Source organism: Capsella rubella, unplaced genomic scaffold (assembly GCF_000375325.1).
Source record: "Capsella rubella cultivar Monte Gargano unplaced genomic scaffold, Caprub1_0 scaffold_2, whole genome shotgun sequence".
Taxonomy (NCBI): domain Eukaryota; kingdom Viridiplantae; phylum Streptophyta; class Magnoliopsida; order Brassicales; family Brassicaceae; genus Capsella; species Capsella rubella.
Genome location: NW_006238922.1, coordinates 2,367,753 through 2,394,578, shown reverse-complemented (window position 1 = coordinate 2,394,578; position 26,826 = coordinate 2,367,753). Strand labels below are relative to the sequence as shown.

At 34.1% G+C, this 26,826-nt stretch overlaps 3 protein-coding genes across 7 annotated transcripts in view; 1 reads left to right on the top strand and 2 right to left on the bottom strand.

Moving 5' to 3' along the window:
• Positions 1 to 4,989: 4,989 nt before the first annotated feature.
• On the top strand, positions 4,990 to 10,092 carry LOC17895753 (auxin response factor 1). Of its 4 annotated transcripts, XM_023788272.1 has the most exons (16): positions 4,998 to 5,119; positions 5,194 to 5,304; positions 6,039 to 6,106; positions 6,330 to 6,445; positions 6,724 to 6,819; positions 6,926 to 6,982; positions 7,083 to 7,235; positions 7,322 to 7,406; positions 7,562 to 7,652; positions 7,732 to 7,896; positions 8,131 to 8,250; positions 8,348 to 8,423; positions 8,541 to 8,712; positions 8,790 to 9,259; positions 9,372 to 9,562; positions 9,709 to 10,092. In XM_023788272.1, exons 3-16 carry the CDS (start codon positions 6,070 to 6,072, stop codon positions 9,875 to 9,877), a joined length of 1,998 nt encoding a protein of 665 aa, XP_023644040.1. In that variant the 5' UTR covers positions 4,998 to 5,119; positions 5,194 to 5,304; positions 6,039 to 6,069; the 3' UTR covers positions 9,878 to 10,092. The 4 variants fall into 4 exon arrangements, with proteins under 4 accessions (XP_023644041.1, XP_023644040.1, XP_006300434.1 ...); XM_023788273.1 differs by lacking the exon at positions 5,194 to 5,304 and having other exon boundaries at positions 4,990 to 5,068; XM_006300372.2 differs by lacking the exon at positions 5,194 to 5,304.
• LOC17896073 (DExH-box ATP-dependent RNA helicase DExH9) lies at positions 10,069 to 15,926 on the bottom strand. The gene is made up of 14 exons (XM_023788271.1): positions 15,617 to 15,926; positions 15,175 to 15,375; positions 14,871 to 15,089; positions 14,316 to 14,654; positions 13,476 to 13,580; positions 12,947 to 13,057; positions 12,487 to 12,737; positions 12,228 to 12,351; positions 11,859 to 12,141; positions 11,610 to 11,764; positions 11,330 to 11,473; positions 11,009 to 11,241; positions 10,576 to 10,840; positions 10,069 to 10,478 (listed from the first exon to the last, which is right to left on the bottom strand). Exons 1-14 carry the CDS (start codon positions 15,875 to 15,877, stop codon positions 10,200 to 10,202), a joined length of 2,970 nt encoding a protein of 989 aa, XP_023644039.1. The 5' UTR covers positions 15,878 to 15,926; the 3' UTR covers positions 10,069 to 10,199.
• A 1,371-nt stretch (positions 15,927 to 17,297) lies between these two features.
• The window catches only part of LOC17895623 (putative disease resistance protein At1g59780), a 12,631-nt gene continuing 3,102 nt past the window's right edge, over positions 17,298 to 26,826 (bottom strand). The window contains exons 1-5 of one of the 2 annotated variants that reach the window (XM_023788330.1): positions 25,020 to 25,535; positions 21,101 to 21,980; positions 20,857 to 20,994; positions 17,713 to 19,490; positions 17,298 to 17,578 (exon numbers count right to left, since the gene is read on the bottom strand). In XM_023788330.1, coding sequence (XP_023644098.1) covers positions 17,540 to 17,578; positions 17,713 to 19,490; positions 20,857 to 20,994; positions 21,101 to 21,980; positions 25,020 to 25,022 — 2,838 coding nt within the window. In that variant the 5' untranslated portion in view covers positions 25,023 to 25,535 and the 3' untranslated portion in view covers positions 17,298 to 17,539. Of the gene's footprint in view, positions 17,579 to 17,712; positions 19,491 to 20,856; positions 20,995 to 21,100; positions 21,981 to 25,019; positions 25,536 to 26,826 lie in introns of those variants that run through there. The other variant, XM_023788331.1, reaches the window with a different exon arrangement.

Here is a 26,826-nt window from a genome sequence, read left to right as displayed (position 1 = left end):
ATTGCATTATTACCAACAAAATTAGTATTGTATTATTGTAATGTACTTTGTGTTGAAATTATTGGTTCTATACTTTTGTAACTATAACTATGAGTCAAAATTATTGGTTTTTTCCTCTAAGTGAAGGACTAACATAGACAAATCTTTACTTTTGATTACCTAAAAAACAATCTTTACTTTCATCAATTCAACTTTTGCCACCACTAATGAAGAAGTTTTTTTTTCCTCGAATATCTTCTTTAATAAAACCAAAATATCTTACAACATCGAGAACATGAAACAAAGCTCAAATTTTGAAGACAACTAAAACCGACTAAACAACTCGTTTAGAAAAACAAGTCCAAGAAAGGCTTAAAAACCGACTTTTCGAGAAGAAATTTTATCTGAACTCCATTTTATGGCCACGTGTTAACCACATAAGATACCACAACAAAAAAATTTGGAAGAGAGAGAAAATAGTACAAAAATATTGGTTCGGATGAGAAACGAAGTCCTTTTACTGTCTTACCATGCAATACTCGTTTACAGATTTCCAACTACCCTTGCATCTCTCTTGCTAGGTGAAAAATTATTCATACCTTTTACAATCTTATGATATGTTCAACAAACTTGACACATCTCATGTTGCAATATTGTTTATTTCCCTATGTTTATACTAAAGACCCAAATTGTAGAAAATGATAAACTATAGAGTGTAAACACTCCAAACTCTATAAACATTTCTAATATTTTAAACTCTATAGAGTTTAAATATTTATAGTATTTTAAACTTTCTTTGGAGTTTAATTACTTATAATATTTTTTAACATTCTATTAAGTTGAAATATTTATAATATTGTAACATATTACATATTCAAGATTTTTGATATATTAAAAATGTTTAAATTTTCAAAAATTATAATATTATATAGCTTTTTAGTTAGTAAATATTTTTAAAGTTTCAATTTATTTTAAAATTTTTAAAATTAAATATTATAATATTGTGAATATATTAGTTTAAATTAGGTAGAAATATATTAGAAAAATGTAAAATATGTTTATATATCTAGATATACAATTTCGAATTTAATATGCCATTTTTTATGATTGATTTAATATAAATTAGGTATTATAGATGATATGATTAAATGTTTGGTACTCCTTTTGTTCGGAAGTACTTTTTTTTTTTTAACATATCATTCATTCATTAATTTGAAATGTTGTACAAGAGTTGATACAGTAAGAATGCATTGATACTAGAAAAATCAAAATACACATCTTCAAATTCACTTCTCCATTGTTCGGAAGTACTATTCTTGGTAATTAGTGAGTTCCAAACTTTAATCGTTAAAAATATTGGTCTATTAGTCATCATTTTGTCATCCAATCGTTATGAAGCTTAGCATAGAAGTTCGATTACATTTACATATGCAGTATGATTGATGAAAAAAAAAAAAAATACATATGCAGTATGATATTTTAGAGAAGAATTTGATTATATATTGGTTGGTCGTGGATATCTTTGTTATGTTTCATCATAAGACATTTTGAAAATAGAATTTCTTATTTGGTTTGGTATGATTCTAATTTGTCGATGCTCTCGTTCTTTGTATGTTTTCGGTTATGGTTGGCTTGTTCTATCATTATACTGATCAGTTGCTTGCTTCTTTCTTATAGGAGTTTAGATTCCGGAAATGGCTTGTCTTCTATTGGCTTAATTTTGTATTCCCCAAATCTTTCCACCATAGATGTTTTAAATAAAATTCTAGATAACAAAAAGAAAACCCAATATACTAGTGGGGTTACTTCAGTATCCTAATCCTCTAAATTGGAGGGTATGACTTCATATCTAGAGAGTTACCTCTTTTGGATCTAGTTTTGTGTTATTGAGTTGAGTTTCAAATTTTGAACCAGCACATGCCACATGGTACGTGACCGCTTTTATCCTTTCAAGTAAGTTCTGAAGTATCGACTAAATTTTCCGAAGTATGCAGGTGCCAAAGTAGGTTGTTGTGGCAGTGGCTCACTGTAAAGATGAAAAGTTATCAAAATTCCACCATAAATTTTCAAGTTATCAAAAAGATGAAGAAACACTCATACATATAATTTCCCAAATACGGTAGTACTATATGATTGATGTTATCTTAATTCTCCATCACGACAAAACTTATATTATATCTTACTATACTAACTTACACTGTTAATGTCATTTCAAAACCATAATTAATATTTATCCGATCCATATATTATGAGTGACAGTTAATTGTAATAGACACTTATTTCTCTTGTATTTATTAGTCTTAATCTTCAACCTAATGGCTAATGACATAATCATATTGTAACCGATAAACATGAATTGTTATTATTAGCTTTAGGTATTTGCATCCAATTTTAATATATGATTTCGGTAAATACACATTACACAATTGCGGTTTGACTTTACAAATTTTTAGTTTTTGCTAAGAACTTTTTTTTTTCCGTCAAAATTAATTATATAAATGAATTAATATAATCGTTATACAGCTGATTAGTAAGCCATTGACGCGGATTAAAACAACCAGAATAGAACATAGAAATACTACAACCATATTTTGCTAAGAACTTCTTGGGATGATTTTTGCTTATAGATGACACATGACATTCTCACAAATTTTTATTAGAAAACCTTACTTTTAACATAAAATTGATTGACTATAAGTACTTCAATTTGCTAAGTGAAACATGAATTTGTATTTCTTTGTTGTGCTAGTGGTAGTCACATAATGTATTTTGATTCATTCCATCTTGAGGTAAATTAAATTATACATTTATTCCAAATATTATCTAAGATATTATTTCCCCAAATTGTGATAGTAGTAATCTTTAATTATCATTTTTATTAACTTAGAGAGATGTTTTGATGAACAATTTGAATGATATACTTATGTTTTTATGGTCATCTATTACATCACCATTAGAGATATTTCATCTAACCATATTATGATAATATTGGACTATGAATTTATGGTTATGCGATCACGATGAACAACTCATTCTAACAATAATCTATATATATAAAGTTAGCTTTTTCTCTCTTCTCATGATGCCACCTAAACATCCACCTAATCCACATTTTTTTTACATTAAAATAAATTTAAAACATTTATTTAGTGCATATTTATGCTACTTATTTAATTAATAGAAAATTTATATAAATAAAAATAAATTATGTAAATAAATGAAATGTTAAATAAGAAATACTTTCATTTTTATTAGTTAGTTATAATTCAACTTTCATTTTAAATTGATCATAGTTTAAAATTTTAAATGTGTTACTGAGTTTAAGAATGTAAGTAAATTTTAAATTTATGGTAGAATAAAAACAACATTTATGTAATTGTATATATAAAATTTTAAAGGGGAAAAATAAAACTGAAAGTGAAATATTAGTTTATAACATGATCAATAAGAAAATGCTTTTAATCCAAATTTAAATATTGAAAGATAATAATTCAAGAGAAAATAACTATAATATTTTTTGAAAATCAATAAATAAATAAATAAAATATCACAATATGAATAAAAATTAACAAAAAAATTATAAACCTCCCGCGCGGCGCGCAGCGCGGGTCAACTGCTAGTGATATATATAGCTATGTTTTCTACTGAGATTTTAAACCGATAAATTATTAACCACACTAAAATAGTAAAACCATGGTCCAAAATATACAAACACAAATTTATAATTCAAATTAAAAATTATGATTTAAGATTTATAACTCCATTTAAATATCTTATTAACTTCATATTTTGCTATATTACTAATATTTTAATTTATGATTTACTAAATAGTTAATTTATTTTGAATAAAAATAATTTATGTGAAATTTTGAGTATGTATGGACGGTTATATTTGTTTGTCAATGGGAAACTACATGTGTTGTAAAGCCGAACACCACATTATGTGAGCCTATGTGAGACTAGTCCACGATGAGTGAGCTTTTGCTCTGTCTATTTGATCTTCTGAGCTAGAAAAAATATTTATATTGTTATGATCTCTTTTACTCATATTTTCTTTTTTCTTTTTTTCATAACTTAAGAGTGATTCCAAAGATTTTCTAAGCCCAAAGACTAATTTTCTAAAATTGGGGGAAACCATGTTAAATTTCAAACCTTCGTGACCAATGCTACTCGAACTCAAGTGGTGGGACTTACCTCCCTTTACCACTAGACCAAAGCGACTTGAGTTACTCATATTTTTTACTCTCATGACCAAGGAATATACATACATGAATTTATCAACTAGAAACAATGATTCTCTAATCTAAGTTATAGAAACAATAATTTTTTTGTCAAAAATATACAAAGTTTTTTAATAAGGAAAGAAATAAACATGAAGACTGTGGAAGGCTAGAAACAATTTGGGTTTCTATGCAAAATATTAATTTCTATCATTAAATGTGACTATTTGTATTCTTATTGTCAATTTGTCATTGGTTGAATAGTTAATATATTTTTTGACAACCAAAATTTTCTCTTTGACCATCTAAATAGTTAATATTTAGATAAGAAACAATGTTTAATACATAATTTAAAAAACCTGAATTTATTTAGTTTCTTAATCTATGTGCTAAAAATTTAAACATCAATTATTTGAAATAGAGAGAGAGAGTAAGTTTTGTAATCTATTCAAAGTTGTAGGGTGAAGATAAAGTTGAATTAATATATTATTTTTTGTATTTAATTTATTTCCTATTAGTTAGATTTGAAATAAATGAATCCTGAATATATTAGGAATGATCAAAACATTCCAAAATATTTTTACAGCTAAAACCCAAAAAAAGAGTCCGTTAATCATGCCCAGTTTTGGTGAAATTAATTAATTTCCCATAAAAAAAAATTACACTTTATTCAAAGCAAAGACTAAAAAGAGAGAGAGAGACTACTAGAGAGCATGTCATACATATAAATATGCTTTGTGGTTTGGAAAAAAAACCCAAAGAAGTGGAAAAAAAAATCTAAAATATTTTTTATAAAAGAAGAGAGAAGAACAGAAAAAGAGGCAAGCCATAGCCAAAGGGTTCGTGTCGGCTTCAACCAAACACTGACGGTGTGTGTATACACCTTTACATACACGCCTTTTATCTCTCTCACATCTTTGGTACAAATCAATCTACTGTTTCTTTTTTCTCTTGCAATTATATTTTTCTTGGGGTTTTAACAGCAATTCCCCAGGTTCTCTCCTTCCTCACCGAATCAATCTTGTTCTTATTTCTCGTCTTCTGGGTTTTGTTTGAACCCTAGCTTGCTTTGTGTTGCTTGGATCCAGTGGTTTTTTGAGTAAAGGTTCGATTTTTATTTCTGGGTTTGCTTGTTTCTGCTTAGTAAATGTTGGAAAAGGAGGAGACTTTTGAGGATCTGTAGTCAGATTTGTGTTTTTTGTTTCTCGATTTTACTGGGTTTTTGATTTTGGGGATAATCTAGATCAAGAATCGTCATTTCGTTTCGTATACCAAATTCAAGTCTTTTTATGGTTCTTGATCTTGTTTACTCCTCTAAAGATCGTTTCTTTTTCAAGCTTTTACCCCTTTTGCTGGAATTTTTTTGTCTGTAGCTGTTGTGTTCTTCTCATAGATTTGATTCCATGACATAATTTTGGGTTTATGAGTTGAGATCTTGTTGTTATTGTTGACATGGTTTTAGTAAGAGGTTTTGTGTTCTATAGTGTGGCTAAAATCTATTCATTTTTGGTATGTTTGTGAGGAGGTTCTTTGTCTTGCTTTTGCTTTTTACCTCTTTGTTTGAGTGACTGTTGGATTACTTGTCAAATTGGGTAATAAAATTTGAGAATCTGAGTCTTGTGGTTTGCTTTAGACACAATGTAGAAGAAAGCAGTTACATAAATGGCCCACATTTTGTCAGTAAATTTATGAAAGAGGTTTTTAAATGTTTCTACATAATGACATCCATCAGAGTTTTGTTTGTCTAAATTTAGAGGTGGATAGGTCCATCTTCTTCTATTCTCTTTCACAAAGACATTTTAATCTTATAGTTTCTTCTCTTCTTTTGTTTTTGTCCAGGTAAATTTAATCGAAATTAAGTGGATTCCAAATGGCAGCTACCAATCCTTCATCTGAAAAACCTGGAGGTTCGTGGTTCATTTTGTGTTTATACCATTCTGTCAAGTGTGTTTGATATTTTCTACTGGGAATCCGCTTTCTAAGCTTGTTTTCCGGATTCTGCATAACTTGGAATGGCTGATTAGCAAGTGGATAAGGGGTTTTAAAGTCTTGGGGCAATTTTATTGAACCCATTGCTTTGTTTTTGAGATACATTGTTGCATACCATAACCATTTTTTGTTTCTTTGTAGGGGTTTTAAGTGATGCTCTATGTAGGGAGCTCTGGCATGCCTGTGCTGGACCTCTTGTAACCCTACCTCGTGAAGGGGAACGAGTTTATTATTTCCCTGAAGGCCACATGGAGCAGGTATTCTGGTTTTTGGGTTGAATCACTTAACATTATGATAAACCGTATCATGCTCATTTGCTAAAGCCGTTTATTAATTGGACTGTTCTTACTCTGTGTCATATTGACACTTCAAATTACCTTGTTGATGCTTTCGAGCTAAACATAAATCCATAAAAACATGTATTGTTGTAAAGAAGAGATAAATATACTGTCTGTTTTTATTTCACATGAGTAATAGATTTTTTAATCTTATTTGATTATCACACTTATGCATTTATTGGTCACTGCCTACGCAGCTTGAGGCATCAATGCACCAAGGTTTGGAGCAACAGATGCCTTCCTTCAATCTCCCATCTAAGATTCTCTGTAAAGTGATCAACATCCAGCGCAGGGTAGGCTGAATACTGTGATATATTACAGAGTTTCCCCACTTTTTCTTCATGAAATGTGTTGGCTAAATGATTTTATACCTTGTTGTGCTTCACTTTGCAAGCTCAGGCAGAGCCCGAGACTGACGAAGTATATGCACAGATAACCTTATTGCCAGAACTGGATGTAAGTAATTTTGATGGTTTAGTGTTTTACAATATACAGTTTTGTGTTTTTTTTTTTTCCTGTTCATGATTGTGGTGAAACTATTGTGTTTGGTTATCAGCAAAGTGAACCCATCAGCCCAGATGCCCCTGTTCAAGAACCTGAAAAGTGCACAGTACATTCATTTTGCAAGACACTAACTGCTTCAGACACAAGCACACATGGTGGATTCTCTGTGCTACGGAGACATGCAGATGATTGTCTTCCACCCTTGGTCAGACTTTCTTCCGGTGTTCTTGTTACTTTTTTGAAATACCTCCAACTGCTTTGTTTTGTAATACTTTGCTTTCTCTTTTCTAGGATATGTCCCAACAACCACCATGGCAAGAATTGGTTGCAACTGATTTGCACAATAATGAATGGCATTTTAGGCACATTTTCCGAGGTTAATATACTTGGAATCTTATTATGAGATGATCTTTAAACTGTGGTTCCTTTACCTCAATGCTACTACTACTGGAAACCTTGTAAAAGTTTACATAGTTTTGCATTAATATTATTGTTTCACGTTTGTTAAATATCATGAGGTTGTGATTACAGGGCAACCAAGGCGCCATTTGCTAACAACTGGATGGAGTGTTTTTGTTAGCTCGAAGAAACTAGTGGCTGGTGATGCTTTCATATTCTTAAGGCAAGTTCGTCATTTCATTTTTTCTGGATATTATCTCTGCCATAAATGGTTGAGCATGTGACATAGTATTGTCTTTCAGAGGTGAGAATGAAGAGCTCCGAGTAGGTGTTAGGAGGCACATGAGACAACAGACGAATGTCCCGTCTTCTGTTATTTCAAGTCATAGCATGCATATCGGGGTCCTTGCAACTGCAGCTCATGCCATTACAACAGGAACAATCTTTTCTGTCTTCTACAAGCCAAGGTCTGGCTTTTCTTGCTTTAATTTAATTGAGTCATTGACTGGAATGTAATCCTAAAAAGAATTTTATGCCATCAAATTGTCTGAAACATATCAGTTGCTGCATCAGATTGTCAGCTTAATATGAAAATCTTAAATTTCGCTATGTTAGATGTATCTAACCAGTCTGGGATAGACACACCAGCTGGTCTTTATCATTTGACTGCAAATCCAGGCTGACATATCTTCTATTATCAGGACAAGTAGGTCAGAGTTTATTGTGAGCGTCAATAGGTATCTCGAAGCTAAGACCCAGAAGCTGTCTGTAGGCATGCGTTTCAAGATGAGATTCGAGGGTGAAGAAGCTCCTGAGAAAAGGTATCAAGCTAACTATGTTGTTTTCCTTCTTTGGGTGATAAAGCTGAATGCAATATAATTTCTTCCCTTTTTTTCTTTCTGTGTTTTAACTATGCAGGTTCAGTGGCACAATAGTTGGCGTTCAGGAAAACAAGTCGTCGGTCTGGCATGATTCTGAATGGAGGTCGCTGAAGGTTAGAATATTCTACTGTTATACTTTGCAGTGGAGCAAGTTGTGGATTTGTATTTCTAGTTGAACGAATAGAGTGATGCATCTTAATATGCTTGTTGGCAAACTGATAACTCTTCAGGTTCAATGGGACGAGCCCTCATCTGTATTTCGTCCTGAAAGAGTCTCACCATGGGAACTTGAGCCCCTAGTTGCAAACAGTACCCCTTCTTCACAACCTCAGCCTCCACAAAGGAACAAACGACCAAGACCTCCTGGTTTGCCTGCACCAACCACCGGTCCATCTGCTGCAGGTATTCTGTGTTCCTTTCTCTTTTGAACTGTTCTTCTTTGTGGCAGCTCTGCCTCTTTTTATTGATGCTCTCTTCAGTTACTCCAGATAGTGTGTGGAAATCCCCGGCAGACACTCCTTCATCGGTGCCATTATTCTCTCCTCCTGCCAAAGCTGCTATGTTTGGTCCTGGTGGGAACAAATCTTTTGGAGTATCCATTGGATCAGCCTTTTGGCCCACCCATGCAGATAGTGCAGCTGAATCCTTTGCTTCAGCGTTTAACAATGAATCTACTGAAAAGAAACAAACCAATGGAAATGTCTGCAGGCTTTTTGGGTTCGAGCTAGTTGAAAATGTTAATGTGGATGAATGTTTCTCTGCTGCCTCTGTGTCTGGTGCTGTCGCTGTAGATCAACCTGTGCCATCCAATGAGTTTGACTCTGGTCAGCAATCTGAGCCGTTAAACATCAACCAATCTGATATTCCGTCGGGAAGTGGTGACCCTGAGAAATCCTCTTTGAGGTCTCCTCAAGAATCACAAAGTAGACAGATACGTAGTTGCACAAAGGTGATTATTAGCCTCTTGGATCATTAACTCTTATCAAAATCAATTTTGTTTTCGTTTTGGGTCACCGTGTCTTTGCTTTGGTCTAAAAGAATATTTTTGACAATTTGATTAGGTGCACATGCAAGGCAGTGCAGTAGGGAGAGCTGTTGATTTGACAAGGTCAGAGTGCTACGAAGATTTATTTAAGAAGCTGGAAGAGATGTTCGATATCAAGGGTGAACTCATCGAATCTACGAAAAAATGGCAAGTTGTCTACACTGATGATGAGGATGACATGATGATGGTTGGTGATGATCCATGGAAGTAAGTGCATCTTAATCTAATACTCAAATTTTTGTTTTGGTCTCAAGGCATGCAGAAATGTTTACAACTGTAGAGCATCATGTACTGTAATGTGTCCTTTTTCTTGTCTGCTGATGATCGTTTTGGTCTTCTGTTTTGTTATGCAGTGAGTTCTGTGGAATGGTGAGAAAGATATTTATCTACACACCAGAGGAAGTGAAGAAACTTTCACCCAAGAACAAACTAACAGTCAATGCAAGGATGCAGCCAAAAAATGATGTAGAGGAAAATGGAAACACAGAGGGAAGGTCATCGTCCATGGCTGGATCAAGATGATTTTATCACTGTTATGCTTTATATGCGTTTGCAATGTAGTAAGGATGGAAGCAAGAGATGTCTGTGTATAGGGTTGAAGTTTTATGTCGGTCTTTTGAACTTAGTTGTAAGCGTTTTGAGGAGTTGTGTAGCTTAAATGTGGAAATTGAGGAATATTCACCGTCTAGTTCTCCTTCAAACAATGGTCATGGTCAAAATAAAATTATAATATTAAATTTCCTCTTGCTTTATAGTTAGTACAAATTATGAGGCCTTAAGAATAGTGAAAGTAGAAACAAAATTCTTTGCTTTTGTTTCATGCCAGGATGAAATAAGCACGACATCACAAGTAAAGAGATGCTGCAAATACAATGTCTCTTTTGATCTTAGAAACAGCTTCTTCTAGTTTAGCTTCAAGCTGTGTTTCTCCTATAGATTTTGCAGCTACTATGAGCTGTTGCAGAACTTCCTCCATTCTCCTTATCGCTCTGATCAAGCTCCCTTCAAAAACATTAACAATCTGCATGACCTCATAAAATTTGGACCCTTTTGCCCAAGCGTACACTGCCTCCATTATATCCGGTCTGAACGATTGCACGAAACTCTCCACATCAATTTCGACCTGTCACATTGCCATAAAAGACAGAAAGTTATGGACGAAAGCTTCTTCATGGTCAAGTTTTCTTGGATGAGCAAGTATGAGAATGTGTAGTGAGTACCTTGCAGTCAAGCTGAAGTTCAGCAACACGCCTGGCTGTGTCTTGTAACTGTATGAAGAGCAAGTCGAGTTCTTCTCTGGGTTTAGCAGCATCAGGGAGTCTCTCTCGCCACACAAAGCAAGAGAGGAGAGAAACTAACTCCTCCACCTTTGCTTCCTTGAAGACACCACTGAACATTAGCTCCGTCAATGTCAATTCTTCTGCACTACTGATTTCACATGCAACCTTCCCCTTCAACTCCACGACATTATCACTATTGGTGTATCTGCATTTCAATAGCATAATAATAAAAATAAAGCTAATAGAGTTTTATAGCATTACATTTCGTAACTTTAAAGAGGGCAGAAGGGATTGATGTAGGTGATGTATAAGATTGAGTTGGTTTCATAAGAATATTTTGTAAGTAAATGAAATAAATTTATCAAATATTTACCCTAGCCTTCGTAAAACACGCTTTCTGGCCTTGAGTTCATCTTTAAAAGCCAATGCTGTAGATGATCGGACAGTTTTCTTAAGTGACTTGATCTTGGCTGTTAGCTCTTCCTTCATGTGTAGAACTTTCAGCTTTTCTGTTATGAGGGGAGACTTCGCAATTTTGTGTTTTTCAAATAGGTTTTCCAGAGCCTCCAGCCGACGAACTGTCTTTTTGTAAGAGCTGCTCTTAATCTAATGAAATAAAAGTTGTATTAATCTCTTGTGACAAACGAAAGATAGCAGAAGCAGAAAAATATTGGGGGGAGGCGAAACAAAATACCTTCATATCAACTTCAGGATCTAAGGGTATTCCATCGGGATATCTGGAGAGTAACTCAGAAACCTTCTTCAGGGCATTTTCTCGGGCTTCCATTGGTACAAGATCTTTTGGTATATTCATGATTGCACTGCTTAAACTCTTAATCTGTCCATGATGATAAAGAATGATAATAAGATCATCAAGAGCAGAATCAAGGTGGATGAGCTGCAGAAGAATGTATATAACATTACATAGGACTACGAAGACAAGAAAAGAAAATTAAACGAAGCAGTCATGATACCTGTGATAAAGGAACCGAGACCACAACAGGCTCACCACGTTCCTTAATTGGCACAGCCTTAACTTTCTTTTTGCCAACGCTATCTTTGCTAACTACACATCTAGTTAATACATCGACGGTGTAGTTTGCTTTCTCTGGTCTTCTATTATCATCATCTGGATAAATTGGTCATGTCAAGACAGAATCATCACTGTTTGAAGGGTTTCATAAAATAACATTCAACCGAAAAATAATTCTCAGAATACTAACCTTCAGATAAGCTTTTGACTTTGTTGAATTTCATTATTACTCCCCAGGTATCCTGGTCTTCAATGCTAAATGATTGTGGCTCTTCATCATCATTTGTGCAATCAAGACAAACAGCTCTGTTTGGCAGCAAAAAGGGTAAACAGTACTTTGGAGCAAACACAATTTCACATATCTCTTTTTTCAGACTCTTGTATTGCAAAATGAGGTTATAGTAATTTTTTAAACTTTCTTCTTCTTCAATCACCATAGAGTCTCTCTCTTCTTCCAGGGATTTTATTTGCTTCTGTAAAGACCAGAGCACAATAAGATCATTTGCATAAAGAGACCATTATATAATCAAGAAAACTAACAAGCATCATGCAACTGCACCTCAAGATCAGGTATAGCACGGTCAGCTTGAAACTGAAAGAATGAATTGCGGAGAAGATTCTCCGGATCACCTTCTTCACACCGCAACTGATTTAGAAGCATGTTATAGCTCAAATGGAAGGCACTGGTAAAAAAATGAACAAAACCGTCTACATCAATAAAAAATGTCAAGAAGTCTAACGCTCTTGAAGCAAAACTATCAATGAGGTTAATCATTTTCTACCCTGTGGATTTAAATATCTGATACTTAACAATGTACCTGTTCAAAGAATCAGCACTTCCTTTTAGCATTGATTTGGCAACAGCGGGTTCCATCTTCTCATCAATCATGAGGATACAGATACCTCGTTTGTCAATACCTCGGCGTCCAGCACGACCACTCATCTGTATATATTCTCCACTTGATAGCCACCGGAACTTGTCTCCGTCAAACTTACGTACATTTGTAAAAACAACTGTCTTTGCCGGCATGTTCAATCCAATACTAAATGTCTCTGTAGCAAACAAACACTAAAAGAAAATACTTCAAACTTAAGTGGTAATGAAAAAGTGAGAAAGAGAAAACACAATCAAAAAGTGGAAAAACTTAAGTCCATAATGTATCTGTATGCCAAGCAGAGTAAAGGCAAACACCATAAATTGATTTACCAACCAGCAACCAATCGAGAAGGTAACAAAAATTGAGAATATGGAAATTTTAGCTCTATGCCTTCACCTACCTTAATAAGACCTTCTTGAAATAATATCTCAATTACTTCTTTCAAAATTGGAAGCAGTCCCGAGTGATGAACGCCTATACCACGTTTTAAGATGGGTAAAATATTTGACACCTGCAGTACATGAAGCCATAAATCATGTCACATTCCCCACAGAACAAATACATTCAACAAGTCGAATCACATCTAAAACTAGATCAACTACACAAGCACCAAAATGACCATTAAATAAACATCAGGAGTAGCGAATATATGCTTTTACGTGTTAGTGACAAGGGAGACAAAATATTCAATAAAAATTGAGATGAAAGAGGCGAGGTTGGTGGGTAGTTCACTACTAATAAGCTAATAATACTAGCCATCGCCTACAGAGATGTACAAAGGAACATCCTTAGCACACATATAAATTCACGGGCATTTAAACATTAAAATATGTTTCAAGAAGTTGGGGAAAGTATTTACAAATATTATAGGTTAAGGTGCATTATATAAACTCTCAGGCATCTTAGAAAGAGTTTTAACGAATGCTTGCCTGAGGTAGCTTCTTATCATCATCTGAAAGCATATCAATTGCACTAGTAAAGATTGTCTCCACAGCGTCTTTCTCATCATCACTGTTTAAATCCATCTTAGACATCTGTCGAACAAACATACAGGCATTATACTCACGTTATAACAGTAAGAGCCACAGCACGCAGACAATGAACTTCAGATCTTCAATACATATAACAAGACATGCCACAGAGTCACTGTAAGGTTTCAGGTAAACACACTATAAATATCGCAAAAACAATTTTTGAAGTCAAATATAATATATGAACAGTATATTATAGACAAGTGTTGATCCAAGTGAGGACTTCTTTTGTGACCCAACTCCTACAACCGGTCCCAAGATACACAGAAAATTCACTTTTTCTGTTACTAACTCTATTTAACCTCTTTCAGGACTAACAGACTCCAGTAAGAGAGTTTTTCTGAGCTGCCACAAATTTGTACCTTAGTCAATAGACATTGCTATTTTCTGAAAGAATTGAAAACACACATGAAAACATATGCTAACCACATAAGACTCCAGAAGCTTATCACAGTCACTCAACCCCATATCATTATAAAGGAATAAGACTGATCCAAGCAAAAGACGAAGACGCGAAGAAACACCTAAGTTTTTGGACGAATTTTCTTATTTTCAGCAGAAACAAATTCAGATATCGTTTTGCTATTACTTCAAACAAAAGAACATACTCCAAAATGAGATGAAATGATCATATGACAGGGTTAAGATCTACGGATTTGCAAAGAAGTCAAATAAAAATTATTGTTGGTAAATGATATATTTACTTGCACCAGACAAACAGAAGAGGAGGAAACTAACCTGCGTAGCAAGTGCCTCGCATTCCTTTTTGCTGAAACTGAACAAAATCACGGGATCATATTGCCGCTGAATTATCATTTTCACCAATTTGAATATGTCACTTTCTTCACCAAGTTTTGCAACCACTAATCCCTTATGAGACTTTCCATTATCTCTTTTCTTGTCACCGTCATTAGTTGGAACCAGTGCATTAAGAGATTTCTGGAAGCTATCCTCGTGAAATTTAGCCTTCTCGTCCACAACCAAGTAAAGTCCATTGCCTCCAGCAGGAAAGACATAGTGCTGAAGCGGAGTTGGCCGATAATCGGTGTAAACAATGTGGCATGGTTGTCGGTGAACCTGCAATACAAATTCGATAATCACATCTCCAGAGCAACCAAACCAAATAAAATAAAATAAAAAATTTACATTGCATTTCGTCAAGACATGTTTTTACTTCCTCCGAAATAAATAGAAAATATGAAATCATAATTACAAGTTAATAGGAGAATGTGCATAAATGCTATGCATTGTACTCATCCAGTCACAAAAAAAGAGGTAGAAGGAGTGATTTACCTTCGCAACCCAATCAGCAAACTCCTTGGCATTGGGCACAGTTGCAGATAGAAAGACAAAACGAGAATTCTTCGGAGCCATTACAATACTTTCTTCCCAAACCACACCTCTTTCACTATCTCGCATGTAATGCACCTCATCAAAAATAATCCAAGCAACCTCCCGCATAATCTCTGACCCTTTATACTGCATGCTACGCAAGATCTCTGTGGTCATAACCTATAACAAAGAAACCAAAAACTAAAACCAAACAGCAAACAAAGCAATTTCCAAGACAGAATCAAACACTAGTAAAGATACTTACCAGGCAAGAGGCATTAGGATCAATAGTCACATCCCCAGTCATCAAACCAACATCAGAAAACTCTTCTTTAAAATCTCTGTACTTCTGATTACTAAGTGCCTTTATAGGAGAAGTGTAAATAACCCTCTGGTTTTCCTTCAAAGACATGGCAATAGCATAGGATGCCACAACCGTTTTACCAGCAGATGTATGAGCTGAAACCTGAACATATGAACTTATACACTTTCAGTTTTCTTAATTCCTTCTACATTCAATTGAACTACACTATACATTCATTCTAATCATCGAACTCATTGTAAAGTTCACAGCTTGAATTAAAAGATGTAGCCTTTAAAGATTAATTAACCAATTCAGTAACAAAGATTACAACTTTAGTGACCAGAATCAGTTTTTCAAAACGTAGAAGCAAAGCTTGGAGCTTTGAAAACAGATTAAAGCTTACCATGACTGACTCGCCATTATCAAGACACTTGATAGCTTCAGACTGGAAGGAGTCAAGAGTAAAGGGGAACTCTTTAGCCGGTGGTTTATTGTCAACGGAAGGAGCAAGAGGAACATAGTTTTCAGGGAAAGAAACATCGTGAACGCAACCAACAAGCTCTTCGTTGATGATTTGGGTTGAATCGTCTTCTCTCTGAACCTTCTTCGGCGGAGCACAATCAGAAGAAGATTCTTCCAGAGATTTTCTCTTCACCGAACCCATGGGAGGAGAATGGAGTAGTGGGTAAGTTCTCCGCCGACGAGTAACGTTGCTGGTGGTGGTTGTACAAAACGAAGATGAAGATAAATACTTTGTCTCTCTCTCTTTCTCCACGTGCTTTAGGGTTTCCTTTTAGCCCAATTAGCCCTTTTATCGTTGTTAGTAAGGCCCAATCGTTTTTTATTTTCACAACGTTGACGTTGGATTTTTTTTGGTCACCAAATCGATTCTTTTTTTTTTTTCTTTCAACTACACCAAATCGATTTAATAATGGTGTTTATTTTTCAATTTGTAGATTCTGGTGAATATAGGAATATAAATATCTAAAATAGGTTTTGTCCCAACCAAAAAAAATATTAATGAATCCGCTCATAAATTAGCTAGATTTGGTTGCAAAAGTTTAGACTTTTGTTCTGATTGTTCTAATACATAACATTGTTCAAAATCATTTTCCGAAAGAAAAAAACGAGTACTTGTATCCGAATTTGGTACATAGCCACCAAAACTAAAGTGCCTTGGTTTCCACTCTCCAGATTTTGGCATTGGAGAAATTAATCAAAACCAGAACAAACAAGTAGTTTTGTTGAGGTAAGAGAAACTATCAATTCGATCAACAGAGCAACAAAACCAACATGCAACAAGGTAGAATTAGGAAATTAGTAAAAATCCCTCATAAATCCATTGAGTATGTATCAAACAAATAACAAAACTAAAACTGCTATTAACCAAACCCTCAATTTTTTAAACAAAGTTGCAATTTTGTGGTTCTCTAAAATGAGATTCCACAATTTTTCGCCAAAACGCATAATCTTCTTTTACAGAAAGACGTAGATTTATTTTTATAGAGAATCGTAAGATTATTTTGGAGAAAAAGGTGAAATCAATTTTGGCGGATATTAATCACAAATTAACAAAAAATTGTGGAATCACATTTTTAACAAAAATAAAAAAGTGGATCACGTTTTTGGCAGGTAACATAAGCCAATTAAGTTGTGTCTTTGTGATATGGGACCAAAAATATCAAGACAAGTGTTAAATTATAACTAATTCACAGTACATACAAAATTACAAACAAACTTGTAATTTTATTTTTATGTATGCTATAGATGTTGGGCATGTTTTCCAAGGTAGCCACCTCAACCAATGCTCGACCAGGTTTCCCCTCTTTAGGCGACTCTCCTTTTCTTCTTCTCATTTTTCCGTTCGCCATCCTTGTTGTGTTGACCCTTTCTCCGGCCATGCTTACAAGAAAAATTGTCTATATCCCTGAATTATTTTGCAGCTATTCTTGTGTCTACTCGTGGAAATATCCATGAATTTGTGACAACAGATTTCGTAGCTAATAGCTAATGGATTTATCTTTTCTTGCAGAGATCAAAGATCATTCGCAGACGATAAGAGAAATTATAATTAACTTGTCACAATTATTCGATTATCTCTGTAATTTGATTGTCAGCTTCCTTTACAGTTTACACTTTACACACAACCATTCCTAATAATTTCCATCTCAGCCGTTGCTTATTCTTTTAATCACCAGCCACCATCCACGTATCCATCCCTATCCCTATTCTTAAACTCTCCTTTTCCTATATCACCTCGTTGTCTTCATTCCGCTTTATATTGAATCAGAGGAATTCTCTTTCATGTGTCTTGAATTATATAGACTTACAAACCAGCGAGGAGGACAGTCACCAGCACCTCTAACTGTAAAACAAAGAGAAAATAATTGATTCAGTTTCTATGAAACTACGTAGTCAAATTTGTTTTGCGTAAAAAATAAAAAATGAAGGCAAGCCCATCTTCATTCCTTTTCTTTTGTTATGAAAGAATATATTTACCATATATGATATATTGTGTTCATCCCAGTCATATCGAATAAGAGGAATGTGTTGGATTTTATAGTAATCTTCTCCTCCTTTGGAAACTTTATTCTGTAATTCCCTTTCTTTTGTGCGGATAGTAAATTCCTTTAACGAAGTGATAAATCTCAGCCCATCTGGAAGCTTTAACTTATCACAATTCGAAATTGTCAGAGAATGAAGAAGTGGCATGGAGCCTTCTTCTACTATCCACTCTTCCCACTCCTCTAGGTCCCATATGAAAAGTTTCTGCAATTTAGGAATGATGAATCGCTGGCCAACAGGAAGCTTCTTCAAGTTTGAACATCGTCTAAGATACAGAGTATGAAGACATGGCATGGAGCCTTCTTCCACTGTCCACTCTTCCAATTTTGGTATACTATCTAATCTAAGAATCTGTAATTTAGGAAACCCTCCATCCGAGCAAACCATTCTCCTCCCAACATAAACGTCATCTAGTAACGAAACCGTTTTCAGTTGTAGCAGTTTTCCTAGAATTGGCATCGGATCCTCCTCCAAACGACAACCATATAGAGATATGTCTATAAGATGAGAAGGGAGATGTTGCACGTCGGGTAGCTTCTGTTGTTTGAGATGATTGTCGTCTTCATAAGATTTAATAGTAAGATCTTCCAGCTTTCCCAATTTACATAGAGTTGATGATACCATACCCCATTCCTCGTTACTTATATAGAAAGACAGACTCCGTAGCCTTGACATACGGTGAAGATCCGTCACACTGCTATGCTTCGTTGAGAAATTATACAGTGTCTCCAAGTTGAGTAGATTACCCAATTCCAACTTTGTCCTGCCATTTGTGATTTTTGGTAAGTAGAGGAATCTTAGTTCTACCATATGTTTAAAGACATTGGGTACGTCGGGCATCCCACCACGAACACTTAGATTGAAATAGAGCAGCGACTTCAGATTCCGTATGGATGCAGGTAGATGAGTTACCTCTCCCAGATGTAAACTCAAATACTTCAAGTGGATGAGCTTTCCAATGCTAGATGGTAACTGCCCTCCCTTAAATGTAACAAACTCAAGATCTAAAACCCTCAACAATGGTAGTAACTTCATGAAGTTTGATCCCATCCAAAAAGAAGTCCCAATAAACAAGAGAGATCTAAGTTTGGAATTCTTTATCTCCCTCTCTCCACTAATTTTTTTTGTGCGGTAAACTACGAGTCTACGTGATTTGCTTGAAGCTTGAGAGTGTCCGCTTGAGCTGCAGGTTGGATCACTAACAATCTGTAAGAAGTTCTCTTCCTTGCCTTTTAACAAACAAATCTCTCTCATCAAGTCATGCAACTGACATTTTTCAAATCTTGAAGTCAACTTGTCTCTTTCGGAGATAACCATATTTCTCATCACTAACTCTTTTATGTAGAGATCCGCAACATCTCGAATGGTAGCTCCCTCGTAATGCCTAAGTTTTAATATCCCTTCTGCAGCCCAAACATAAGACAAGTTGTTTAATTCTACTTTATGATCTTCTGGATAAATGGCTAGGTAAAGTAAGCACTGCTTTAATTCACTAGGCAATCCTTCAAAGCTCAAAGACAGGATATCTTCAACATTGGAATTGCTCCCTCTAACAATAAGAGATTTGATATTCTCAGATATCAGTTTCCACTGATGTGAGGTGTGTTCGGCAGCTAACAACCCACCTAATACTTCGACAGCTAATGGTAGTCCTCCACAATGTTTTATCATCTCCTTAGCCATATCTTCCATATCTTTATCAATGATATATCCTACACAACAACATGGAGTTATATATCAATTAGAGTTGGATCTTTAAATCTATAATCGGTAAATGTTTGAGATATCGTAAATGGCTATCTTAACATGAGAGAATTATGATAGTCGTAAAACATCTTTAAGTTCTTGAGTTAGGTTTTTCCACTTCTTGAAATCATTTGTTTTTTTTTGCTTTCCCCTCAAATAACTTAGGCCAGTTATAAAAAAAGAAATTGTATTTTATGTTATGTTTTCCAAAATTACCACTAAAATCTTAAAATACCAGGAAGTAGTATACAAAATGATTTAGCTGAAGTAGTATACTAAATACCTACACAAATTTCTAGATTCCTTTATAAAATTTGTGGTAGCTAATTTTGAAACTTTTGGGTTTTAGTTGAATTTTCTAGGAAAAGATCTCGAATAACTAGGTGTCTTTGGTATTGCTAAGCATGTTTTGTTTGAATTCTGAAAACTAGTCGAGAATTCATAATGGAACGTGATTGAATTAAAAAGAGGTCACGGGAGTTGGTTCATCAATTTAAATGGGTTTAGAAATAGAAACAAAAATCATGTGTTATAAAATAGTTAAGTCTAACTTTAACATATGTTTTTTTCTAAAATCTATATCCTTCTGATCCCTAACTAAAAACTCTTGAAGCTATAATCTAAGTTTAGATATTCAATTCAACTATCTATTCTTACATTTTTCTATACACTTTTATTTATTATATTTCTCCATAACCCTATTAATCTATTACATCTATTGTTTTTCGAATTTCTACTTATTCTTCATATTTTGGATATGCAATAATTATCAGTTTAGCATTCTTATTTTTATTTCGTACATATCTTTCATTGTTCATCTCTCTTTTCCATGTTCTTAGATGTTTATATATTTTTTTCTGTAATTATTTCTCTGCCTTTTTGTAATTTTTTCATTCTATTCTTGGTAATCTATCTTCTCTTTGATTGTTTATTAAATTCTCTTTTGTGTAGTATAGTTTAGCGTTCTGTTTTTTTTTCCCTATATATTTTTTTAGGTGTATGTATATGTTTACTGTTTTGGTTTTTGTGGATGACCTGGTTACATATCAAGGAATGATGGAAAAGCCATTGGACACTGTAAGACATATCAATCAAATTTTTCCATATAAAAGATCTCAAAGCGTTGAAGTATTTTCTGGGATTGATTTGTTTTTCTTATTGTTTATATATATTTTTTTACAAAGCAGAAAGCTTAATACAATTTTTGTTTCGGGTGTTTTTATTTATTTATAGAAAGTATATAAGAGGGAAATTTGTGACAAGAATTTGAGTTAAAAGTAGTGTGAATTTGTAATATAAGATTCATAAATAATCGGGCTAAAGAATGCTTACCAGTTTCGTTCTTAGGAAATGCTATCATTTGTAAAAGTGTCCAGCATTCGTCAGGTTGTAGGAGTTCTGGTTTAAATGTCACACATTCTGGATTTACTGCCTCATTGCGTGAGGTAAGTAGTACCTTCCAACTAGCAGCTATCCAAAAAAATTGTTTATGAGCAACGTGCATCTTTTTTGGTAGAAAAAATGTCAAATGGTAGATAAATTAGGATTACTATTATATTATACCAAAAGAGGTTACCTTTTCTCACTGGAAACACTGGCTTTATCAGGTTCCAGTCTTCATTTGTCCATAGGTCATCAAAGACGATCAAAGCTTTTTTTGTTTTCAATAACTGAACGAGTTTCACTTGAAGTTCGTCTTCCGACATTTCTCGATCTTTATCTCCAGGACTAAGAGTCCACAATATGGTTTGCCACACATTCTTCCGCTTACAGTCTTGTGATACACACACCCACACAAGTCCATCAAAATGACATTTTATTGTCATATGATTAAAAATTGCTCGCGCAAGAGTTGTTTTCCCAAGACCACCCAATCCAGTTATGGATACCCCATGATTGCTATCATTTTCCACCAATTCCTCAACCAATCTCTCAACATTTTTCTCCAACCCAACAAGAATGGTTTTAGATTCACTAGAATATGTATGACGTATCTTCTCTTTCCTATCTTGTTGAGCCTGCGGATACCCACCTTCAAAGTTTTTTGATAGTATGCCAACGTTCTGCATATCCTGGATCACTTTGGAGATTCTCTTGGTGATGCTTGTGATTTGTAAAGCAGTCTTCCTACGAACAAATGGAATGCAAGCAAGACTTTTCATGTGATTCTTGATGCCACCGTTTTCACATCTTCCTTGCTTTAGAAGATATGTTTCAATTATATCCTCAGCATCATAAATGATTTCCTTTACGTCGTCAACACAATTTCTTGCAAATGAAGTTGTTTGTTTCCTTTCTTCTACATCACTCAGAAAGGACGATAGCTTTTTCAGTTCAGTTTCTAGCTCAGTAACTTGCTCTTTAACCCCCGACAATCGCGCAGACTGTTGGCTGACGAGATCCCAAAGCTTTGTAACACCGAACGATACAATTGCGTTAGCCATGATTATATTGTCCTGCTTAAGAGGGAACATACTAAGTTATTACAATATAAGTGATGAAGATTAAACGATAACAAGGAACCAACATCCCATTGAAGTTCGAACGGGTGGAAAAAAATAACATGAAAATTGGTACTTGCATATTTATTCTTATAAGCATACGTGAATACTTTTTTTAAAAATTTCTAATGTTATGATAGAGACTATGAGGAATAAAAAAAGGTTTAAATTGGTGTATTCAGACATATATATTGGGATTTAAGTTTAATAAAATTTATATGATTTTAAGGATTTTAGGTGAATTTAGAGAAGTTAGTATACTTTATTGTAAAATTCTCTAAAATCAACCTGAAAACACTAATATTTTTAATTAAAAAGTCCACCAAAATATCTACAAGTAATAATACAATTTTTAAACGGTTTCATTAACATGAGATTTCAAAATAAGAGTGTTTCTTAACAAAATCTTAGGTTAAGAGCCTCCCAATAATGATGCTCTTACATCAATCAGATTGGATTTGTTATAAGTACAAATGTAATAAAAGAACCAGCTTAGTGACCAAGGTTATCTATAGTCTCTAATTTTGTATGAGACCCCAGTTGCGGAGAGGTTTAAATGAATTTATTTGGCCACCTATGTCATCAAAGTGCACTTATCTTTTCGGTGAAGGTTTCTGAGAGAACTCCAGTGTTAAGCGTGCTTATGCTGGAGTAGTCAAAAGATGGGTGAAGTTCTGGGAAGTGGTTTGTAGGAACTGTGTGAGTGAAGCCAAAACACATGGAAAGATCATGTGGTGCTTTTTAGGGTCGGTAAACAAGTATTTAAGCCTTCCTGACTTAGCAAACCAGCCGTCGGATATTAATGGGCCAATGGACCTAGTGAGAGGACGTGATGCCCATTAAGAGAGGTGTGCTTACGGGCTGGTGGTGAACATGGGGCCCACTGGAGAGATGGCGGTCGGAGCATTACAAGTGGTATCAGAGCCGAACCCAGACAAGTGTGGAGTGGTGGGCTCACACTGTCAGGGGGTGACGATCATTGTGTGCAACGAGGACGTTGTGGTATATTAGTGGGGAGAATTGTGAGACCCCAGTTGCGGAGAGGTTTAAATGAATTGATTTGGCCACATATGTTACCAAAGTGCACTTATCTTTTCGGTCAAGGGTCCTGAGAGAACTCTACAGTTAAGTGTGCTTATGCTGGAGTAGTTAAAGGATGGGTGACCTTCCGGGAAGTGGTTGTCGGAACTGTGTGAGTGAGGCCAAAACACAGGAAAAGATCATGTGATGATTTATAGGGTCGGTAAACAAGTATTTAAGCCTCCCGGACGTAGCAAACCGGTCGTCGGATATTAATGGGCTCATGGGCTTAGTGAAAGGACGTGAGGCCCATTAAGAGAGGTGTGCGCATGGGCTTGTGGTGAACATAGGGTCCAATGGAGAGATGGCGGTCAAGGTGTTACATTTTTTCACTTGAATCCTCTTTTTATTTCTCAGAAATGATATCTCAGATCAATGCTTGGTTCTTTCATGATGAACATGATCCTTGCTTAACAGATTGTACTCCAACTTTCACAATATATATACTTGTATAGACCATTGCATACATCAAACTTCCCCACGACACTAGCATAGGAAACCCGTGACATGGGAAGATGAAGTGCAAACACTTTAAGATGAAGATTCGTAGTAAATGGAGTATCAACAGACTGATCATGATGACATACCAAACCTATTTTACACATTTTTAATATTTTCTTTTTGTGACAAGATAAGATTTTTTTTTTTACTTTTTTTCGTAAAATTTCTATTCCCAATATATTATTTATTGCACCTAGATCCTTCATCTCAAACTTAGCACTAAGTAGATCCTTCGCCTCAAAGTCAGCACTAAGTAGATCCTTCAATCTCTGAGTAGCACACATTTTGTTTGGTAGCTATCAACATTTTATCCATATAAAGCACCAAGTAAGCGTAAGATTCATCTTTCAGTTTGCTAGTGTAAACACAACAATCATATGGGTTCCAGATGTAATCAAGCTCCATCATATATCTATAGATACTTATTCAACTTACAAACGTGGTCTTCTTTTTCAGGGAACTTGGAAATCATCTAGTTGAGGCATATATATTTCTTCCTCTAACTCTCCATGAAAGAAAGTTGTCTTAATATCTTGTTGGTCAAGTTCCAAATTCTGATGAGTTACTATCCCTAACAGCGCTATGATGGAAGTGTGTCTGACAAGAGGTGAGATATCTAATTGTAGTACACCCCCTCTCTAACTGAACCCTCTTACAACAACTGGAGTCTTATACTTTAATCCTTTAACTGGTGATATACCTTCCTTTAACTTCAAGATCCACTTGCAAGTAACAATCTTTCTCCTCGGTGGTTGTGTGACCAGATCCCATGTTTGGTTCTTACTATGAAATTCCATCTCATCTCCCAATATAGCAAACCATTTCCCAGCCTCAGCCTCTGAAACAACCTCTTGATAAGTTGATGGTTCACGATTACTTACCTCGTTTGCAACATTTAAGACATACCCTGCCATGGCCTCAAGACAATACCCTAATGTATCCTCATACCATATCTTTGAGGTTGTCTTACTCCAGTACTCTTTGTTTGATGTAGAGCGATTAGGGTAAATTTTGAGATGATGTAGATTATATTGGATCAACTTCTGTCTGTATTTATTGACTCTCTTTGTGTTGATGTGTAAATCAGCTCTCTGGTCATCTTTCAGCTCCACATGTTTTTCAAAACCCTCTTTCCAATCCTAGCTCTACGGTTGATTCGAGAAAGAGGACCCTTATATAGGGAATCCACCTTTCTTTTCGCCTCAACGCGGGCTACTATTGTATGTTGATGTTGTAGGCTTTGTCGAATATCTAAACAACTATGTTATCTTACTAAGAACAAATCCTATATCCCTTAACTCCATAGCCCAAAAAAAACTTCCTTCCTTACTCTTGGCTCTAGTTTACCTCACTCACATGATAATAAACTCTAAAACCAAAAAATCTTAAGATTAGAGTAATTTGCAGGTTTACCATGTCACAACGTTGTAGGTGTCTTGCAATTGATACCCGTGTGCGGTCCACAATTAGCTAAGAACATTCTTTCTAAAGGAGCATTTGAAAGCATACAACTTGTTCTTTCTAACAAACGTTTGATTCATTCATTCATCACCAGAATTCTGTTGTGATATTATTTCCTGTTTGATTTTCCATTAATGGTTTTCACTCTTTGAAGTTCATGAAAGCTTCACTTTTGTTCTTTAGGATGATCCCCCACGTCTTCCTTGATTAATCATCAATTATTGAAACAAATATATGTGACCTAGCTAGAGACTCAACACGAGTCAAACCCCAACAATCAGAATATAATGGATATAATATAACGTGCCTTGGGTTATATGGTGAAGCTTCCCAAACACAGTGTTCACAAAACTCAAGACTCTTAATTTCATGACGACACACTTGATCTTTCTGTTATAAAATTTGCATCACTCATTAACTCATATAGTCATACTAGAAATAGACCCGCGCGATGCGCGAGATAAATTTGATATTATATTTATAATAATTTAGTATTATTTTTTTGAATCAATTTAATTGAAGCAATTAAGTAACTCTTTTCATTTCTATGCACTATCTCATAGAATATTTATTTGCTTGGTTAAAAATGAAGAGAGTTAAATAAGTGTATATGTTTTATGATTATTTTGTATTAAGGATTAGAATATTTTTTTATTCAACTACATTAGGATACTAAGAGTAAGATTTATAGTTTTAGATCACTACAAAAAACTCTTTGAACTTGTAATCTATATAAATCTACTTTAGGTTTGTCCCTATGTCATCTTCTTTTTTTGTTTTCAAAAAACTCATTGCTTATGAAATGTTGATTACTTTTTCCTTCGGTCTCTCAAAAAAATCATATCTTCTAATATTTCATATAGGATAATATTATATAATGACACATTAATAATATTTTTTTGTCAACAACTTTATATTAGTCCAGAGCATTAAAATAGCCTAATATTAATTACATATACAATAAAAAACTAAACCATATGTATTCTTAAAAATAGGTTATGTTAATTAAAAAGAAAAGTCACATACAATTTACCATAGCCACTTTTCTCTCTACCAAGATTTCCGAGAAAAATAAGATATTCTAATTTAAATGAAAATTTAAAAAAATGTAACAATAACATCATGGGAATTATACATAAATAAATTATACAACAACAATGAAAATAATAAAAAATAAAATTTTAGAGAAGAAATGGAAAATATTAATATTTTAAAGAAGATATATTAGGTTAGTACCAGGTAAGTTCTCTAATTTATATACCAAAGTGTTGTTTCTTTGTATGTTTGTATACAAAAATAGTGGTCAATGTTTTTGTTTTTATAGCCTTCAAACTATTTTATTTTTACACATGTGTTGTTTCATACTTTCTTAATTTATAAGTACGATTAAATATAAAAATATGTTAGATTTGTATCATACTTTCTAAAAATATTTATATCAAATTCTTAAATGTTAATTTCATTGAATTTTATGCCATATAACAACATAAAAATAGAAAATATCAAAGATACACGAATATAAAGGAACAATATATATGATTTTATATCATATGCAATATGAAATTTTATTATAAAATAATCTGTTTTTTTTGGCAAAAGAACTTTAGGTATTAAAAATTGGATTCAGAAGTAGATGTCAAGTTATATTTATAGGAAATAACTTTAGTTATATCTTTTGCTTTACACAAATGAATTTTGAATCCCAATTAATTTTACTCATAATAATTTTTTCATAATACTTTTATTTTAATTGTTACCT

Excerpts from the sequence above, each read along its gene's own strand:
- LOC17896073 (XM_023788271.1), bottom strand. The coding sequence starts at position 15,877 with ATGGGTTCGGTGAAGAGAAAATCTCTGGAAGAATCTTCTTCTGATTGT. Across the intron at positions 15,090-15,174 it reads ATCCTAATGCCTCTTGCCTG|GTTATGACCACAGAGATCTT; the intron begins GTAAGTATCTTT and ends TCTTTGTTATAG. Across the intron at positions 10,841-11,008 it reads CGTGTTTTACGAAGGCTAGG|ATACACCAATAGTGATAATG; the intron begins GTAAATATTTGA and ends ATTGAAATGCAG.
- LOC17895753 (XM_023788273.1), top strand. The coding sequence starts at position 6,070 with ATGGCAGCTACCAATCCTTCATCTGAAAAACCTGGAG. Across the intron at positions 6,820-6,925 it reads TGATCAACATCCAGCGCAGG|GCAGAGCCCGAGACTGACGA; the intron begins GTAGGCTGAATA and ends TTGCAAGCTCAG. Across the intron at positions 6,983-7,082 it reads CCTTATTGCCAGAACTGGAT|CAAAGTGAACCCATCAGCCC; the intron begins GTAAGTAATTTT and ends TTTGGTTATCAG.